Here is a 19,972-nt window from a genome sequence, read left to right as displayed (position 1 = left end):
TCTGAGCTGTTAAAACTTTTTCAGTTGATACTGACGAGTCGAGTGACTAATAATCAATAATGTAGCATCCAATCAATGGGGTTTCTTTCTCTACTTTTCCTCTATAAGTCTATGAGACTGTTTAAAAAATCTTCTTAAATTTCAAATAAAAAACCGGAATCGATGACTCAATATAATATTAATTTACATCCGATATAGAAGGAATCAGCTGATTACGGCAAAGTAAAAAGAATGTGGACATATGAATGAAGCAGTTAAGAAAAAAAAAAAGAATAAAGGAGAGTGAGAGAGAACGACTCGAAAATGGTTTTTTAAATATATTTTTAATGAATTCATATCTCAATGGGATTAACACGATATACATACATGAGGGGAAGACACTCCTTTAAATAAAATAAGAGATTTCTGTTTATCATTGAATTGATGAAGAATTTTTTCTGATGAAGTCAGCAATCAAGCACTATCGAGTGACATTTGATTAGTTCATTGGAATACATATTAAAGCTTACACATAAATATGTCTAATTTATGGTCAAATGTTGCTTAACTTTTGGAATTTTAAGAGCTTCTTACTGACCAGTGTGGCCTGTCTATTGTTTCTTTACAATAGCTATTTAACACGTGACAATATGACGTACGAATATGCATTTTCATTGTCATGGAAAGAGCACTGTGAAGTCAGTTATTAAAGCACACAATCATTTGGGTTCTGAAGCTTAACGACTTTTTCAAAATAATTTTTGAAAATCTAAAAAATTCAAATTTTTGAAAGCAGTTAAAATTCAATTTTTGAATCCCGTTTCAATTCAAATTTTTAAAGCCGTTAAAATTCAAATTTTTGAAAGTCGTTGAAATTTCACATGAAAATTCAAAACAGAAACAAGCGACAAAGTGAATGAAGAAATGCCCAAAAAATTTTAAAATTAGTTCAAATTCAAATTTTTGAAGACCGTTAAAATTCAAATTTTTGAACATCGTTAAAATTTCGCAAATCGTCAATGGTTCACAAACAAAAAAGAAGAAGAAAAAAGTCAAGCGCGCGCCTTTTGTAATTAATGAACTGATGTAGAATCTTCTTTCCTTTATCATTTCATGGTTGAAAATTGTGAGAAATTCTCTTAACAATAGGATCATTGGTGATGTTAAAAAATCAAGAATCATTAATTAAGTCGAGGTGCATTATGGTTTCAGAACGAGAGACAATCGAGAGTGAACAATATCAACAGTAAAAAAGGGAAATATTTTTTTTTTCTTCAAAGCCAAGAGCAGAATTATCAGAAATAATAAGAATTTCTTTATTTTTTTTTTTTTTCGATGGTTTGCCTCACCTTAAATATATTCATTCTTTCCACAGTATTTGTTCATTCAATTCTGTACCATGTTATTTTTAAATGTTCATTTTTATCTCGCTTAACTCGAAACTGTGTGTAGTTAGGAACGTATTATTATGCATCAAGATGCTGAGAATTTTTTTGTGGTTCATCTCTGTATGATCATCTTCACTGGTCTTCTTATCCCCCCCTCTCATTCAACAATTTTATTTATTTATTTTCATAAAAATTATTTCTCTTTCCTTCTTTCTTCCTTTATTATGAGTCCAATCCAGTCAAATATACACTCTCAATTGTCAATTCTTACTTCTTTGTTGTTGTTTCTTTTCTTCTTACCTCTTTTATTTTATTTTTTTTTTTTTTTTTATTCAATCCAAAATGTATATAACGTTGAGATAGAAACATACATCACGCCGTGTGCCTAAGATGTTAAAATGAAAAGAACACAATTAACATAAATACACGAAGAGAAGAAATCATAAATTTGTTATCCATTGAGTTTTTATTGATTTCATCTTGCATTAATAGAAGCGGACATTCCAAGGCGTGTGTGCGTATGTGAATTATGACAAAAACAATTAAACATCTTCTCGACATATGGCTACAAATATGAAATTTCTTTATTTAGGAATATTAATATAATCGAATTGAATTATAAAAATAATCAAAACAGGTGTTTTGGATCATTTCGAATTAACTGTGCATTAATTGAGACAGTGTGTACTCTACTCTTCCTAACTTACACATGATTTATTAATTTTTTTTGCCTTAAATGGCATCATTTAATAAATTCTTGTATGTAAAAAAAAAAGAGCTGTAATTGATTTTCCTGCCCTCTCGCAGAGTCGAGATTCGCAAACTTAAGTGTCGAGTTTCAAATTGATCTTAAAATTTTGTTATTGTAGACGCAGTTGTAAAGTTTTATTTTTAACGGATATTTTTGATTTAAAATTTAACGGACTTCTTTGTTTTGAAAATCATTGGTTTTTTTTGGTTCAATTGTTTTTGATCGATTCTCAAAAATTCTCAAGTTTTATCAATATTTGGACATTTAAGCAGTTAATAATCCACCATATTCATCGCAAAAACCAACATTCACTGGAACTCTCAAGAGGCAATCAAAACTCAATCAAGTAAAGGCATCGCAGGTGAGTTTTGAAACATTTTTTCAAAATTTTATTCAATTTTCTTAGTAAAAGATTGTTTGTTACAATTTATTACTAATCGCATGTCTTGTAGCAGGTTATATGATAAGAGTTTACACATAGACACTCCTTAGTTTGGACTGTAGACATTATTTTATTTTGAAAATTCAATGTATTCCAAAAACAACTCGGGTGGCAAAACGAACGATATTTATCAGCAGATTGTAGCACCACTTTAACATGTTATAATTTACAAATTTCTATATTAGACAAAATGCAAATGAGGTACAAACTTGAGATTACATTTCCTGGAAACTCCGGTTGAGAAATTTAATTATAATCGAAGTTTAAGCAGAAGAGAATAAATTTTAATTAAAATTTCTGAAAGAAATGACAATATAACATCTCAGTATGCCCAAGAGCAGAAGCGCAAGCAACACAATTTGTGAAATATAAATCGGAATGAAATTGATCCATCTCATATACATGTATGCAGATATTTTACATAAGCAAGAAGCATTTTATGCAACAAAAAAGAGACTCGGTAAGTCATTGCATCTTTTTTTTTGCGGTGTGAGGTCCTTTTCTTTTTCTTAGAATCATTCGTATTTGGATGCAATTGCAATTAACAAAATATCTGCAAATATTTCGTAATCGAAACCTTGCCCTAGAGAGACAACTAACTTACATACTTGTTGCATTGAAAATGAAGAAATAAAGTAACCATGAACATGCAGAACAGAAGAGAAAGAACCGTTGAATTCGTATGCATAGCATTAATGAACTTTTTTGGTACAAAACAAACAACAATTTATGTACATATGCAATTCATTGATGGCTCTTAATTTCATCTGACAGTCTTATATACATATAAATTTTAACATTCTGATGTATTTTTGGGGAATTAAAAGTGCATACGTAAATAACATCCAGTAGAAACTAAACAAAACACACAATAATATGCAAATTTCCGGTTAAAGGAAGAAACTAATTAATAAAAATCTTTACATATTTGGCACTGGAACTTGCCTACTATTGTCTCTCTTCAGGAAATTCTTATGGCGATGATGTAAACGCTTTGCTTGTTATTTTAAGGTAAATGTGGTTGAAAAAGATTGTTGAGAATTGAGAATTTTAAAAGTTTATGAAAATGTCGAGAGTGACAATTTTGGCGCCTTATATTAAGGTTGGTCATCCACTTTGAAAGTACAGTAAAAGGAATGAGTGTGCAATTTTATTGAGATTAAGTGATCCAGGATGCTCATTAGTTGCAATAATCGACCAAATTGATATTATTTGATCATTCAGAATGATCTTCAATAACTCTAAATTCCACTAAGTTTTGACTTTCCTGAGAAAAATTCGATAGCAAGAACTGAAAATTATTAATTCATCAGCACAGCAACAAAGAAATTCCAAACGTAGCACAGTAATCAACTTGAAATTTATGACAACATAAAACTATTCATATATGTCCATTTACCATATAAATTGACCCGTCGAATACAAAATAAAAAAAAAAATTCAAGCTAGTTGACCCCGAGTTTAAGAAGCCAGACATCAAGACACTGAAATACTTCAATATATTTTGAATCGAAAGCAGTACCTGTATTCATAAAAAATAAATTAATAATTTTTCTTTAGGAGTTATTTAGTTATGATGTCATAAAGAAATTGATTTAAGACCTAGTGTGCTTATTGGTTAGGGAATCTAAGTAACACACATCCGACATCAAGAATTGGACATGACGTCATCGTCAGACCAGCTTGATGGCAATTTAAGGGTTGGTACTAGTTTCATTCGGATGAAAGATTTATATGGGCCGGTGATGCCAACTTCTGGTCGAATCTATCTTTACATCGGCCGCTGAACAAATGCTAACTTTGAGTTTGTGCTTTTCGAGACACACCAGATCGTCACAATTGCAGATGTTATTCACCTGGCTATCTTATATATAGCTTACTTACTTACTTACTTAATTCTCTGGTCGTACATATCAGTTGTGATCCATGACCTCCCAAGCTGGCTCTATCACTGGCTTCTTCTCGCCAATTTCCGATACCAAACGCAATATTATCTCTATCGAGCTTCATTCCAAGAGTTTTTAGGACGTCCACGGGCTCTTTTACCGTCCAGAAAGTCAGCTTTGAAGACCTTTATTAATGGAGTTTCCACATGTCGTCTATTAACATAGTGTTAAATAAACGTCGTTAGACCTCCCAATCAGCACAATATGTTAGCTAGAGCATAGCTCCATCGCCATATTAACGATAACACGCAAAATTTTCCTGACGGCACCGTGATATTCTGACATTCTAATTTAGATGGTTCACCGTATTGTGCTGCTCTGCATTGCCCTTTTCCCATTCAGGGAACAAAGCAAGCAGTTTGTAACAGCAAAGTGTTTTAATAATGCAATTCCACAATCGACGTCATTTCCAAACATCCAATTATCTTGTAGCTCTTAAATCTTTTCAAGCCCTGCGATGATCAATATCACGTTTTGAAAAGTGTTACATTGTATCTTTATATATAGTATATACGTAAATATGATACATCATTCCACTCATTTGAGAAATATTATTGAAAGAAAATATGACGATGCCACTGGTGTTGATGCGGTAGCAAAAATTTGGGTGTGATTTGTAATTTAATATATCTGAAAGAGATCAGTAGTAATAGATATAATAATAATATTTGATGTGTTGTATATGACCTGTAAGAGAGATTGGAGCTTCTGTAAGATGTAAAAAGTAGTAAAAGGCATAGTCATAAATTAGTACGAAATCTTTATTTGATGAAAACCTTTCATTGGAAATAAAAATTATGTTATTTATCATTTTTCATATTATGTATAACATAAAAATATGTTAAAATTGAGGGATTAAAGTTTTCTTCTTTCTCTTTTTTTTTTGCATCTTAATCAATAAATTTAACTAATAAAAATCTCGTTAGATTAAAGAGAACAAAGTTTTATGTTTTTTTTTTGTATTATATAGTTTAACTATATTAATTGTTATGTTATTAATCTTATTACTCCATAATTATTAAATAATTTTTTTTTGTTTATGTTATATTTGTAGTTAAATAAATTAATTTGTATCATCAAATGATGCAGTCAAACGTAAATTAAATTATCATCGAGTTCATTAGAACAAAAACCTTTTTTTTATCATCCTTAATTTTTTATCCATCAATTTTCACACCAATTAGTGACTTTTTTTTGTTGATAAGTTTCTTACTTTTTAGACGCATTTTTGCATGGCAAATGAAGATATGCATAAGCTGGCTTTAAATTCTTGAGTCAGTTTTGAACTGACATAGTCAATAATGCAGAAATTGACATAATTGACAAATGAACAAGGACATGCCTTCTGTATACTAATGAGTACGTTTAACTAAATGAATTTTAAAAATTCATTAAATAATTTGCTGCAAAAATGCGCTTTAGTCATCTCGTCGTACGGTGACTTTGTTACTTGTTTTTTTGTTTTTTCATCATAAGGAAATCGAATAAATTTTAATGAAAATCACGATTTTGAATAAAATGTTCTCATGAGTGTTGAAAAAATGTTTGAATAATTCTTTTAATGTGTTTGATTCGAACATTTGATTCATCAACGTGGCACTATGAATGATTTGATTACTTATTATATACACCTAATACACAATTAAATATATTTTTTTCTTCATGAAATTGATTAAATTTGATTTGAGAGAAATTTATTAATTTCTCCATAATTTGAAATATATTTTTTTTCACTATCTAATAATAATTTTTATGATTCTTATTCTCAAGAACATCTAAATAATCTTTTTTTTTTTCATGATTTCTTTTCCTTAATTAGTGTCACAAATTTATTATCATTATCATTATTTTTCTCATTGTTAGCTTAACTATGCTTTATCAGAAATAGTAATTAAATTGTAAAACATCAACAAAAATATGTAGAAACCTTAATATTTTTTTTTAACTTGCCTTAACAAAAGTCTCAAGACAGATTTCACAGATATTTTTCGTCAGTATTTAAAACCTAATTGTAAAACATTAATCGTTTTTTTTTTTGTTAATATTATTATAATATAGATTTTTTTTTTAAATTTTATATCAAAGCTTTCTCATTAAAAATTTTCAAAATAGAGAGAAGAGAAAAAATCTTTTTTGTTGTGCTGCACAATTTCACAAATGCACGTTTCTAGTTTTTTTTTTTGTTTTTTTCCTTCAAAAGTAAATTCTTGTGGCGCTTTGCGACTATTTTTATCATTTTTTTAGTATATCTATTAAAATTTTATTTTTTTTTTGTATCTTAAGTTTTCTTTTGTATTTATTTATTTTTATTTTTTATTTTTTATAAAAAAATCATTTAACCTCATTTCGTTATACGAAAAAGAAGCTGCTGAAGATTATGTGTGTAATTTGTATGACTATTTGTCTTCTTGATTATGAAAATATCTTGCGATTAGGCCTGTTAATGAGCAAAAGTTAATTTTTCAATTTGATTTTAAGACTTTTTTGGATGTTCTAATCAAGTTCTAATAGTTTTCAATTTTTTAAAATTTAACTATCTAAAAGGCTTTGTTTTAGATTTGAATGATCGTTAATGTAGAAATTGATGAATTTGACGTTTTGTATTTGATTTGTTCTGAATTGTAAAATTTTAACCTTTGAATTTAAAAATTTGAAAGAATTTGAAAATTTGAAAGAATTTAAAAATTTAAATGAATTTAAAAATTTGAAAGAATTTAAAAATTTGAAAGAATTTAAAAATTTGAAAGAATTTAAAAATTTGAAAGAATTTAAAAATTTGAAAGAATTTAAAAATTTGAAAGAATTTAAAAATTTGAAAGAATTTAAAAATTTGAAAGAATTTAAAAATTTGAAAGAATTTGAGAATTCGAAAGAATTTAAGAATTTCAAAGAATTTAAAAATTTGAAAATTTCATCACTTTTATAAAATTGAGCGCAAGGTCGAAAATAAATATTTTTGAGGTTAGAAAACCCAAATGACTTTTGACATCAAATTAAAAAAGTAATTTTTGCTCATATTTTTTGTGTGTCTAAATATTTCAAAAATAAATAATTAAGTTGTATCTTTTGCTGAAAAACGCTAGTTTCCTTTCCATTTGTAATTTTTCTTTCCTTAAAAATATCTTTTCACACTTATAACATTCATGTTGTTAATAAATTTTCCATTTGAATTTCAAAAATAAATATTTTAGGTCACTTTTTTTTACTAATGCAATGAGAAACTTCGTCTGAGATTTTTTTTGTCAATTTTTTTTTCAAAATTTTTTTTTATTTTTTTATTTTCTCTGAAATATTTTAAGGCCGTCAATGAAACCTGTAAATTTTTTTTTTCTACTATATTATCATCATGTTTTTTGTTACGTTATGTAGTACCAATATTTCCTTCTCTTATTTCCCTTATTTTAAATATATTTTAATTAATTCAACTTTAATATGATTTTTTATTTCATTTTTTTTGTGTGTGTGGCTGATGACTACTCTTTGAGCTCTAGATTTTTTTTTTTGTTTTGTGATAATTTATGACACTTTCACGCGAGAAGAAAATATTATGTGGCAAGAGATATTTCATGGAATGTTAAATAAATATATTCTTTATTTTTTTTTTGTTTTATGTTTATTTATATGGCAACTGACTGCAATTTTTGTTTTTTTGTGTACTCTTTAACAGCGACTGACTTTAAATTTCTTTCATCATCTATCTACATCAATTATTAAATTACCATCTTAAAAATCGTTCAGCATGAGCATATATTTGATTTAGTCTAATCTAAAAATCCTCTTTTTTTGGGAGGGTTCTTCATAAATGACGTGACTCTAACAGTAGCAGGCAAAGAGTTTGCTCTCAAGAGTAATTAAAGCAGACTAACTGCGAACAATGTTCATCTAGAATATTTAGGGTGAGCAAGCTCTCGCGACCACCCTCTTGGCCTGTTGTGGTCTAATATTAGAAATCCTACTGATTCCCTTGTGACCCTTACTCATGAGGATACTCATAATATTGAGCATGCTAGGCTATATTGATTGAATATACTCATGAGATGATTATCCTCACTGTCTGTTAGATAACGTCATCTTTAAACACCCCATTTAAGTCGATATCCTAGTCAACTTGACAGTCATTATTTCATGAATTTTGGATGATCCTGAACATTAAGATTTTATAAATCTCCTTAACTGGATCATTTAATGTAAATATTATTCTCATCACGAGATAATGACGATCAGCTTGACTGTGAAAATCGACTTTAATTCTCACGAAACATAACAATATATAAATAAATATGAATCTTCAATTTAATATATGATAATTTATCTACCTCACTTTGTGAAATTCATCTCCTATCTATTTTTAATATTCTTCCGTAAAATTTTTTTGTTTTGTAAACCTTGAGTCTTGGAAAGAAAAATTAATGAAAATTTTATTTTCTCGTTTTTTTTTTCTTTTAATGTTGATAAAAATAAGTCTCCATTTCTTTTTTATCAAGTGAAACTTCTTGGTACTCTCAGTCAAATGTTTATTTATTTTGTTTTTCGTCGTAAAACTTCAAGAGTGCAAAGAGCTCTAGAGTAACAGTAACATTCTTATTTTAGATGGCACATTATTTAATTCATAGGAAATAATGTAAATAATTATCGATGAATTTGGGTTGGCTTGTTTTGGGTGTAGTTTTGTGACTGCAGAGTTTGACAAAAAACTGAAGATATTCAGAACAAAACGGTTTATTCTGAAAGTCTGCAGTTCTTGGCATACTTAAGGTTTTGCATACTAAATGTAGGAAATGCAGTTTTTTGGCAAACTCTACGATTTTTGTATGGAATCCTTGTTCAAAGTCTGATTTAACGATTTTGAGTTCTGCATTTGAATTTAGTAATATATAAGCCACATCTTCCTATTATATACGTCCCTTAGTATTTTTGAGACATTAGCCTCTAAGGCTATGTCCCCGAGAGTGATATTCCTTTGAACAATTCCCGAATTTGCAGGTTTTTATATGACAATTTGAATATCTAGTTCTAGGAACGACAAATCATACTAGCTGACATCAGTTGATCCTTAAAATAGCTCAAGGGACGACAAATGCTACTAAGTGACCTCAGTCATTCCTTGATCTATTTCTAGGGATGACAAATCATGTTAGATGACAAGAGTCGTTAATTGAACTAGAAATCCAACGAGTCAAATTAGAAAAACATGATATAATGTGTCTAATTCGGGAGTTTAACTAGAAATCAGATATTTGGGAATCAAACCCAATTCTCAACGACTAAACAACACCCACATACACCCCATTTCCAACAATTGTTTATGACAAAAATATAAAATAGGCCAACAATCCTAAGAATTATTCTTCGCCAATGACAACTTATTATATATAGGCCAATTAGAAATAACATTTAAGAAATGTCATGATATATGCATATATTTAATATTTCTTTTTTTTTAAGCAAAGACGATTAACAATTTTTTTGCAAAGTTTTACATTCACACATTTCATTAGAAAACATTAAAAATTTTTACGATAATTTTTTGTTTTTTTAAAAATTTCTTTTTTTTTTCTTAAAAAAATTCATTTGCAAAAAAATTTGCATTTTTCTGATTTTTTTCATTTAAAATGAATTTTAAATTTTCTCGCGGAGAAAAATTTTGTTTCTTCTTGTCTTAAACACGAATTTATTTTTTTTGTTTCTAAAAATGTTCTTATTTTTTATATAAATTTGAAAGATATTTGTTGATATATTCACGTATTTAAAATGCAATGATTTTTTTTTCATGTTTTAAAATTCAGGAAAACAAGTTACATGTATTTTTATTGTAGAGATAAAAAAATTTTTAAATTTTGTTTCCATTGACGATTCAATTCTTCAATTTCTTAATATAGCTAGTACATGTATATATGTAATTCTGAAGAAAAGAAAACTTAAGAAAATTGCACTCATTTGAAGTTTTTTTTAACTTTTTTTACTGCCATGAGAATTTAAAATTTGTAAGAATTTTTCGCGAAAAAATGAAACGATTTTATAGATTTTTTTTTATTATGTTCGTATAAAAATATAATGCAACATAAAAATATATATGTATAGTTTATATATCTATTATTTTGAGATCACAGTAAAGATTTTTTTTTAGTTATCATTATAATTTTTTTTCGTATAGAGATTTTGATCATTTTTTATTGAAGTACAAATAGAATCAATGGTGACTAAACATCAGATTGATGCTTAATCCCTGTATTTTTCTTTAGAGAGATGCTTAAAATGAGTAAAAAGTTGAGTTGTGCGACGAAAAGAAAATTTTAAAAATTTAACGGCTTTTTTAATTTTGAATTTGGGCAACTAACCCACTGAATAACTTTTTTCAAATTTGATTTGACCGTTAAAATTTTAAATATCTCAAAAATTTCGATAATTCGCATTGAGTAATAAAAAATATAATCTCATTTTTAACATTTTGTTACTTGAATGTTGCAATGTAAGTAATAATTAGTGCCTTTACGCTAGGATTCTTGAAAGTTATTCAAAAGTTATTTCTTAAATTTATTATAATTTTTTGTTCGAATTATTTTTATGCCTTTTTTTTCTATGTATAACATTTTCTTATATTTTTTTTTGAGGCTTTTATAGCTTAGTCTTAAAATTATCTTGACTCTTTTATGAATGGCACGAACAGAAGTGAAATTTGATTTTTAAAATCACATTCTAATCAAATATCGATTTAGAGGTTATAATTGAAATTGATTGATATCCTTGATTATCCATCAATAGAGGATATGAATTCCTATAGCTAAGTATCAATCACTTTCACTTTTAATCTCAAAATAAACAATTATTTTTGTACGTACATTCAATTTTCCAGTCGTCGATTAAGATATTGCGATTTGCCGAAGAAAAGCTTTCGTGAGCAGAAGTTGTTTTCATGTTATGTGTTATTGATTGGCTGGTTTCACTGTAATGATGCAAAAAAAAAAAATTGTTTCTTCTTCTATCTAATTATGTGTACTTTTGTGTTCAATGTTTCCCCTGTTAAATGTTTCACAACAGAACAAATATTATCGTTTTTGGCACTTTGAGTTCTCCAATAGAAATGATAACAATCTTCTTGTGTCTTCTTCTTATTGAGTTTCGCTGTAGAGTTTGAAAAATGAAAATTGAGAATTTGGAAATGATTTGCTCGAAGGGAAGAGAAATGTGTGTGCTTTGTAACCAGCATTCTAATTCACATATAAGACAATAACATCTAAACTGCTATCTTCACAACTAATTTCATAATCATTAGGACATGATGTTGGTATGGTTGGAACAACTTGATCAATTTCATCGTCATCAATTTCAACTTTTAACTGCATTGGATGTATCTTTATAGCATCTTGATCCTCATTATATCCCATAAAGACATCATCTTTTACATCCGATAAGTCAAATGTTGATGCAGTCATATTGTTGCTCTCATCATAGTCATAATCATCGTCATCATATCGCAATACATCAATCGACGATTCGTCGGTCTACAATGATGTCGTTGTATTTATCGACGGTGGAATAAGTGGTAAGCCAGAAATGTCTTGCAAATGATGATGAGAAATTGTTTGATGATGATTGTTGTTATTATTATTGTTATTATTATTATTCTGACTCAATTTCTCTTTCTTTATTCTCTGCTTAAGATGAACTTTTGCATGTCTTTTCTTCTCATCAGATCGTGCGAATTTACGTCCACAAGTGTCACAGCTATATATTGTAAATATTTAAAGGATTAATATTGAATTTCAATAAATTGAGTCGTGGGATTTTCTGGATGTTTTTTCATCAGAAGAATTCTGAGATTATTTAGTAGGAAAAAATTTATGAGCTTCATGGAATTGTTGCTTTTTTGGAATTTCAAATAAGTTCTCAGAACATCCTTAAAAAGATTTTCTCTTGAAAAGATATTGTAGAAGGATAGTAGCTTACCTGAAAGGTTTCTCTCCTGTGTGGGTACGAATATGTGTCGTAAGGTGATCCGAACGACTAAAACTGCGCATACAAATTCTACAGGAAAATGGTTTCTGACCTATGAACAGTAAAAAAATGATTATTAAAACACCTACAAGTAAATTACTTCCATATCTATTATACCTGTATGGATACGAATATGTCGGGTGAGTTCATCTGATCGAGAGAAACGACGATCGCAATTTTCAACTGGACATGCATATGGTCGTTCATGAACGGGAGTTTTTGATGGACGATTTGGATATTTGCGAGGCTTAACAGGGACTAGTTTCAATGGTATTGGGCTTTGTTGATAAACTTGAGATAAAATTTCATGGCCTTTACTTGTTGCTTGATTATACTCAGCTAATTGGACTGGATATGGTGGTTGTGATTGGGATTGCATATGACTTGAGTCACTTGTTTGACAGGAATTTGGCGTCGAATATGGTTCCTGTTTTGGTATTAAAACAGAATTCGATGATGTCGATGACGTTGATTGCTCCTGTTGAATAAATTGTTGTTGATTTTGTTGTGGAGATCCATATTCAATAGGTGAATCAAGCCATTGATATTTTGGTGCACCTAAGCCCTCACTACGTGAATATTGTTGCATTTCCTGTTGTTGTAATTCAATCGATGAGAGAGATGTCGGAACAACACATGCGCCATAATTTGTGGGTTGTTTCAATAATATGTTGCTCGTATCCATATTTAAGCCCAATAATTCAACCTGATGATGTGGTGGTCTATCATCATAATGATGATGTCCACTTTGTAAACTTGAGCCGAAATGTGACTGAGGTGTATTTTGTGTTGTACTAAATAAGCTAAACATTGGTTGTTGGAAAAGCGTCTTATCGGGACTCGGTAATGTCCAATTTAAACTTGATGCTGATGGTGGTGACATTTGGCTTGGCATAATTGTCAAATGAGATGAAATGTGTGTACCAACAAGCCCCATATTACTGTTACTTCCATTTGGACTAGCACCAGGACCTGCAGTTGCAAAAACACCACGATAAGATATTTTATTATTCTCATGATGGTGTTCATGTGGATTTGGCGTTTGTGTATTTGTGTTATTGTGCATGTGATCATGATTTGTTATAGTATGTTGATGATTGATATTATTATTTATGTTGTTATGAAGATGAAGATGATTTTGTGGGTGAATATTGTGAATTGATTGAAGCTGATGATGATGATGATGTTGATGATTGTGTTGGTGATGATGATTTGTATAAGAATGTGAATTAACACTATTGCTATTATTACTTGTTTCCTCTTCTACGACAATTGTTGGTGGCGTAATGCGTTCTTGCTTCGAAGGACTGCATAAGCTGGCAGGACTAGACACAGTTTGCGGCTCTAATGATAAGTCTTCTGACTCTATTGAGCCTGTAAATAAAAATTGATAAGAGAATGTATGGTTAATTAACCTTCGCTATATGTGGCTTGCTTTCTTTCTGTACTCTATACACAGTCTCTCTGTTACTTAAACTTCAATGGTGCATTAATTCATTGAGATATCATTGTTCATTCAATGTATGTCTCTCTCCTTCTCCATATACTCTTACTTACTTAAATCTGACGTTATCTCTCAACTATTCCTATTTAAATTCCTTTATACTACTTCTTTTTATTCTACACACATTGTGAGGCAACCGCACATATAAGCTTAAACTGTGCTTAGTTTGAATTTTTTTCGAAATAAAAATATTTTCCTTTTAAAATTCTCATAAAAAAAATTGTTTAAATTGCTTTCATGATAGTGATAATTTGTTTCCTTATTTGACAAAAACATTTCTATACTCGCGTAGAACAGAAGAGTTCTCATAAACAGTAGTCAGCAGTCGAGAAACTGAACATATTAACATACACAATGATCATTGTTGAATTTCTTTATCTCTATTAACATAAGTCTCATTTATTAAGCATAATCGATGTCACAATTAAGATACTTTTTTGTCGTATCCATTATTCTTAATGGAGGAATTATGTGTAATATAATTGAGATCCGTAGGATCAGCCGAAAATAATTTAAATGGTATCTTTGATTGCTTTTTAATATAAAATGGGCTATTGTAATATTTAAAGCGGTAAATGTCTGATCTTTGTTGAGCATTTGGGATAATTTGACACAAATTTTTAAAAATTGTTAAAAAAAATCAACGGTCATTTATGATTTAAAAAGTAACGGATGTTCAAAATTCAAATTGAAGTTCAAATTTTGAACTTCGGGAATTTTTTGTGCGAAATTATAGCAAAAGAAAAATTCTCGGAGTGCATATTCAATCTGGTTTGAATACTCAAGGAGGAAATAGATCTAACAATCTAACATAAAAATCAGCAATGCCACCATGCATTTAGATATTTATCCACATTTATTCCTTTTAAATTCTAAATTATAGCAAAAAATTTGCCATTAAATGTATGCGTAAACATTTATTACCAGTTGATTACTGTCACTAAACACAGCAACAACCTGTTGAAGAATTTTATTAGGGGGGATTAGCACACATCTCTTGTAAAGAGAGCAATCTTTATTGTCCATAACCTTGACTCTAAATTGCTCTTTTTTCTCCGATACCGATCATCGATAAATGAATTTTTATTGCAATTTCATTTTATCATCACTTTATTATGTTCCCTTATTCCTTCCACTTGCAGACCCCATGATTCCAGTAATGAGATTAAAATGTTGCATTTTTTAACAATTGACAGAAAATGGCCATTTTAGAGTATTATTTTATGATAGTAAAATGCTTACTTAATATCACTTCACCATATCGGAATAGGAGATATTTTTCACAATGTGAAATAAACTATAAAATATATACATTACTTTTTCTTCATTACTAAAATTGAAATAGGAGATGCATTTGTATATGGAAAATTACAGAAATGTATAAATAAAGATTTCTTTTCTTCATAACGAAATAATCCGAAACGAAACAAGGCATGGTGAGTGTACACTGACTCAATTCAATAGGCAATGATCTTCTTCCATAAATTAATTGTCCAAATAGTTCATAATAAGCGGTTGACTATCTTTTTCACGCGCTTATTGGTGGATTAGGTGCTGTTTTGTGGTCAGTTTGTCTTTACTTGGATGAATGCTGGAATGAGCTTAGCCGAGTATAGCATGCTACGATTAGTTATATGGAGTTAAAATCTAGACATTTCTAGAATTTACAACGATACATCAAGTTAATTCCTAGACATAAGGTCGACTAATCTCAGCATGTTCTATTCCGCTTAATAATGACTTGCTTAGAAGCTATCTGAAGAGTTTAAGGCAGTGTTCTCAGCAAACTGTGTGTTCCCAAATTTTTTTGGAAATGCCATGAACCGCATGTTGTGTATGGTTTCAGTTGTGGCTCAATACCAAGGAGTGTCATGACCTTCACTGGTTTAAGAGATCATTGACTTTTGAATGTTGACTTAGAACATGTCATTGAATTTTGAAAGATTGAAACTTGCAGCTTCATTCATTCATAACTTTTGAGGTTATTATACTAAGTATATTGACCTATTATGTCATCAAAAATGCGTTTTAACCACCCACTAATATTGACCAATTTTACTAGTTTCCTTATTTTAAAGAATTGGTTAAGAAGAGAAATAATGAACATATTTAGAGACATAGAAAGCAACTGAGAGGGATATAAATATATATAAAGAATAAAAAAACATTCATTGAGACAATGAAATATGTTATACACATATGTATACTACTTTAAAATGGTTAAATGAAGCGGGAAGTACAAAACAATTGACATTTGCGTTTTGGGAAATAAAAAAAAAAAAAAAATAACAAAATCTATAGGATTTAAATGCAATGTAAGAACAAGAATTTCTATGGTCATTTCCTTATTTGAAAATATATTTCTGTAATGTAATTTCTTTTTTTTTTTCAGAATGTTACATTTTAGTTTTAAACACGCAATTCGGAACGGCTACAGAATGAATATATAATATAATCTGATGGCAATTGCCGTCTTATTTTTTATATTAAATAAACTCAAATGTTGTCGATTCTGTTCCATAATAATATTATCATTGAAAGCGATCAATGTTCTACATCTGATCCTTTCAAAATGATAAAAATCAAATTTCAGTTCCAATACAAAAAAAGAAGGCTGGACAAGAATTATATATTATTTCTGATCACATTGAAGTTATGGTTGATGCCTCATGAGTGAAAGAAATAATATAAATTGTTTAATATTCTCAAATGTCATTTATTAAGAGCATTATAATTATTTATTTTGATTCTTTTTCAAGCCATTCTCTCGATCTACTCTTCTGTTTCTTCATTTTTGCTCTTTTTTGTTTATTTATTTGGACTTTTCAAGTCCTATTCAGTCGCGCGTCTTCTTCTTCTTCATTCTTTTGCTGTGTTTTTGAATGAAGAAATGTTTAACACAACATCGACTGTAAGGCAAGACGTGAAAACTTTATAGGGAAGTCAGTATTTTGGTTTCTAACTTAACTTTATGTTTAAGACTTTTAGGTGCCTTAGTAGTATTTCTGTATCATAAAAGAATGTCCCGAGTGGACAGAAATAGGTTAGAACTAGTCATCAACTAGTCGGATGCTTTTTAACTGACGACATGTGATCAGGATATGAGGATACAATCATGAAAATTTAAAAGATTTGATATTAAGAGCAAAAGTAACAAAATATACAGTATATAATAATATAGCAAATTAAGTAATATATTAAGTACATTAAACTATATTATGTAGTAAGGCATACTATATTCACACACTAGAAAGCTACAAGAATATTAAATCATCAATTATCCTTCCCCTCCTAAATTGCAATGACTGTTAACTATTTAAAAAGTCAAAACAAAATTCAATACAAAATGTATGCAGCCCTGGTTAAAGGTAATAATTCTTAACCAAATCATAACTCATAAAATAATTGAGTTAAAATGAATTCCCCATGGGAAATGAAATACCGAAAAAGAAATCCAAGCTGGTGTGATATTATGAAGATATATGGATATTTAATTTTCATAATATCAAGTTATTTCCTCTTTCTTTCCAATTCATGTACATGTACTTAAATTCTGAATGCTAAAATCATTCCTGATTGTCCTTAGTTGTAATTCATTGAAAAGATCAGACATTGTCCATAAAGGAACACGATTAAAGATCAGAATAGGCATCACAAGTGTGACAAAAGGAATTCACCAGCCTTACATTGATTAATTATATTTTAAACAGTTTTTAATGCTTTCCTTAATGATAAAGGGTCAATAAATTGTTAATTATATCGTTCACCAAGAACAAGAAAATTCCTCTCAATTTAAAAGATTAAAAGGAGAGAATATAAAATAATTATTTATTATCAGAAGATCCGAAAACACATGATGGGGTTGAATTTTGCGCTTGTAAATATTATGATTTAATTGCAGAATAATTTTTCAAAATCACAGTTGGAATGCTTTGGAGCAACTGCAATAATATTTATGAATAATTGAATTCAGAAATGAAGGCATTAATAAACACTCGTGGTAGCACTCGCACTCTAAGTAAAGTAAAGAATAAGAGAATCTTTTCATATTCCTGATACTTCAGCAGACTATTTGTAAACATTTTATGCATCTTGAAGAGATAAACGTTGTTTGTATCATCATGATGTATGGATGTGTGGCAAGTAAGTAAGTAAGCGAAGCAGAAGAAGAATGGAAGAATGAGAAACGCGATCAAGGAATGATAAGCGAGTTCCACTAAACGTGCATACATACATATGCATACATTCGCTGTGAATTAATTGATTTTGGTTACTGTTTTTTTTTTTTTTTATTTCATATATTTTGCAGTCAGTAAGAGCCAGAGTAAGAGCGGTAGAGTAGAAAATTGACAATAATTCTTAAAACGATCTACACTCGTTTTCAGTGTAAATGAATTATACACTCATATGTGGGGCAGATTGGATGTTAGGTAACTCATTTTAAGTAACTTATTAATAAGCCTCGATTGAAACTGCACATGTCATTATTTGGCGGTACACTAGTATGCCGCAGCACACAGGTTGTCCACCACTGCCCGGAGAGGAGATGATCCTCTTCAGCATCACGTAACATCCAAACAATCCCCACATATACGGCTCATATGACTCTATAAAGACTGAATCAAGCTGGTGATTAAATTATAATTAATAGATCCAACATTAGCTCGTAACAGCAATAATATATTAAATACTCTCTGTGCTCGCTGCCTTATTGACTTTCAAACAAAACTCACAAGAGAAATGTCTCGCGATACAGAAAGTTTTGCTACCGTTTTCTGCTATTTTTCATCGCATTTATTCCTTTTCTTAGCTAGAATATTAATTATTGTCTAATCGTAGCCAACTGTCAATTTTCAATGCTCAAGACATCTACAAGTTGTCACACAAATGAGGACTGATTTGATTAAAATCATTTTGGATTTACCATGCACCATTGGATTATGTCTTAACTTTTGATATTTTCGACTTGTTGATTCTGAATAATTTCCTCATTTTAAAAATGTCAAATTAATGCTCAAAATGTCCTATTGGCACACTCAGGAATCAAGCTTGTTTTCTTTTATGGAATTGAAATTGCTAGGAAACAAATCACACAAGATTTCTTTCATTTCTTCTTTTGTCTCTCACTCACGTAAAGTAAGTTATTGATAAGTCCACAATTCCGGTTTTTTTAGTTTATGTGCCCGATATTTTGTGCCTTTTAATTTATTTAGTTTCATTAAAATATTTATTTTTTTTATTCTATAAATTCAACTCGAACGAGCGTTAAATAAAGAAGAGTTATAATACAATAAACTGAATAAAATAAAAGCTACGAAAAAAAAGCAAGTAAAGTGATCTACAAGAATTTAATTTCCATATATTCCAATACACAGCATAATATATCGGACATAAAAATAGAGTATGCATGTAAATAAGCCTCAATAGTTTTTGCTTTTACGAATAAAAGCTATAAATTGAAGGCATCAAGTCAAGGTTATGGATGTTTGAATGCTCAAGATGTGGCGTTAAAAGAAACTTACAAGTTGAAAATGGGATTTAAATGCTACATCCCAGGGGTGCAATTGTCAGTTCGGCTGTCTATTATGTGGATTTTGAGTGTTAAAAAATCAAAAAAAAAAGGAAGACCAATTATGTGTTTGCTGCACATATTGTTGAAATTTTTGAGATTCGAACTTCTTGCATTTTCGTCAATTTTATGTTAAATCTTTAATTCTGAATTTAAACTTGTTGGAATTTGGCTTAAAATATCTTTTAAATTATTCAAAAATAAATCAGTAAAAAAACCATAAAAAGCTTCTTAAGCTTCAAATTAAACCCAAATCCTTCATAATCACAATAAAGTTTGTGGTTATCAACCCCAGATCATCATGGAATAAGAAACACATTTGAAGCTATTTTTAATATCTTTACATGATGTGAAAGTCTCTCTCTTTTTCCCATCGTCATGATGATGATGAAGAGGAA

The 19,972-nt window shown here is 29.3% G+C and overlaps 1 protein-coding gene across 2 annotated transcripts in view; it reads right to left on the bottom strand.

Annotated features, from left to right (window-relative positions):
• Positions 1-11,473: 11,473 nt before the first annotated feature.
• LOC139092156 (uncharacterized) overlaps positions 11,474-19,972 on the bottom strand; it is a 65,916-nt gene continuing 57,417 nt past the window's right edge. Inside the window, exons 5-8 of one of the 2 annotated variants that reach the window (XM_070642479.1) lie at positions 13,753-13,875; positions 12,619-13,473; positions 12,454-12,553; positions 11,474-12,231 (exon numbers count right to left, since the gene is read on the bottom strand). In XM_070642479.1, coding sequence (XP_070498580.1) covers positions 12,009-12,231; positions 12,454-12,553; positions 12,619-13,473; positions 13,753-13,875 — 1,301 coding nt within the window. In that variant the 3' untranslated portion in view covers positions 11,474-12,008. Of the gene's footprint in view, positions 12,232-12,453; positions 12,554-12,618; positions 13,876-19,972 lie in introns of both variants that reach the window. The other variant, XM_070642470.1, reaches the window with a different exon arrangement.

The sequence above is a fragment of the Chironomus tepperi genome, unplaced genomic scaffold (genome assembly GCF_022539635.2).
Source record: "Chironomus tepperi strain 1889 unplaced genomic scaffold, CSIRO-AGI_Ctep_v1 contig_16, whole genome shotgun sequence".
NCBI lineage: Eukaryota > Metazoa > Arthropoda > Insecta > Diptera > Chironomidae > Chironomus > Chironomus tepperi.
This window is presented reverse-complemented; position numbering and strand designations above follow the sequence as displayed.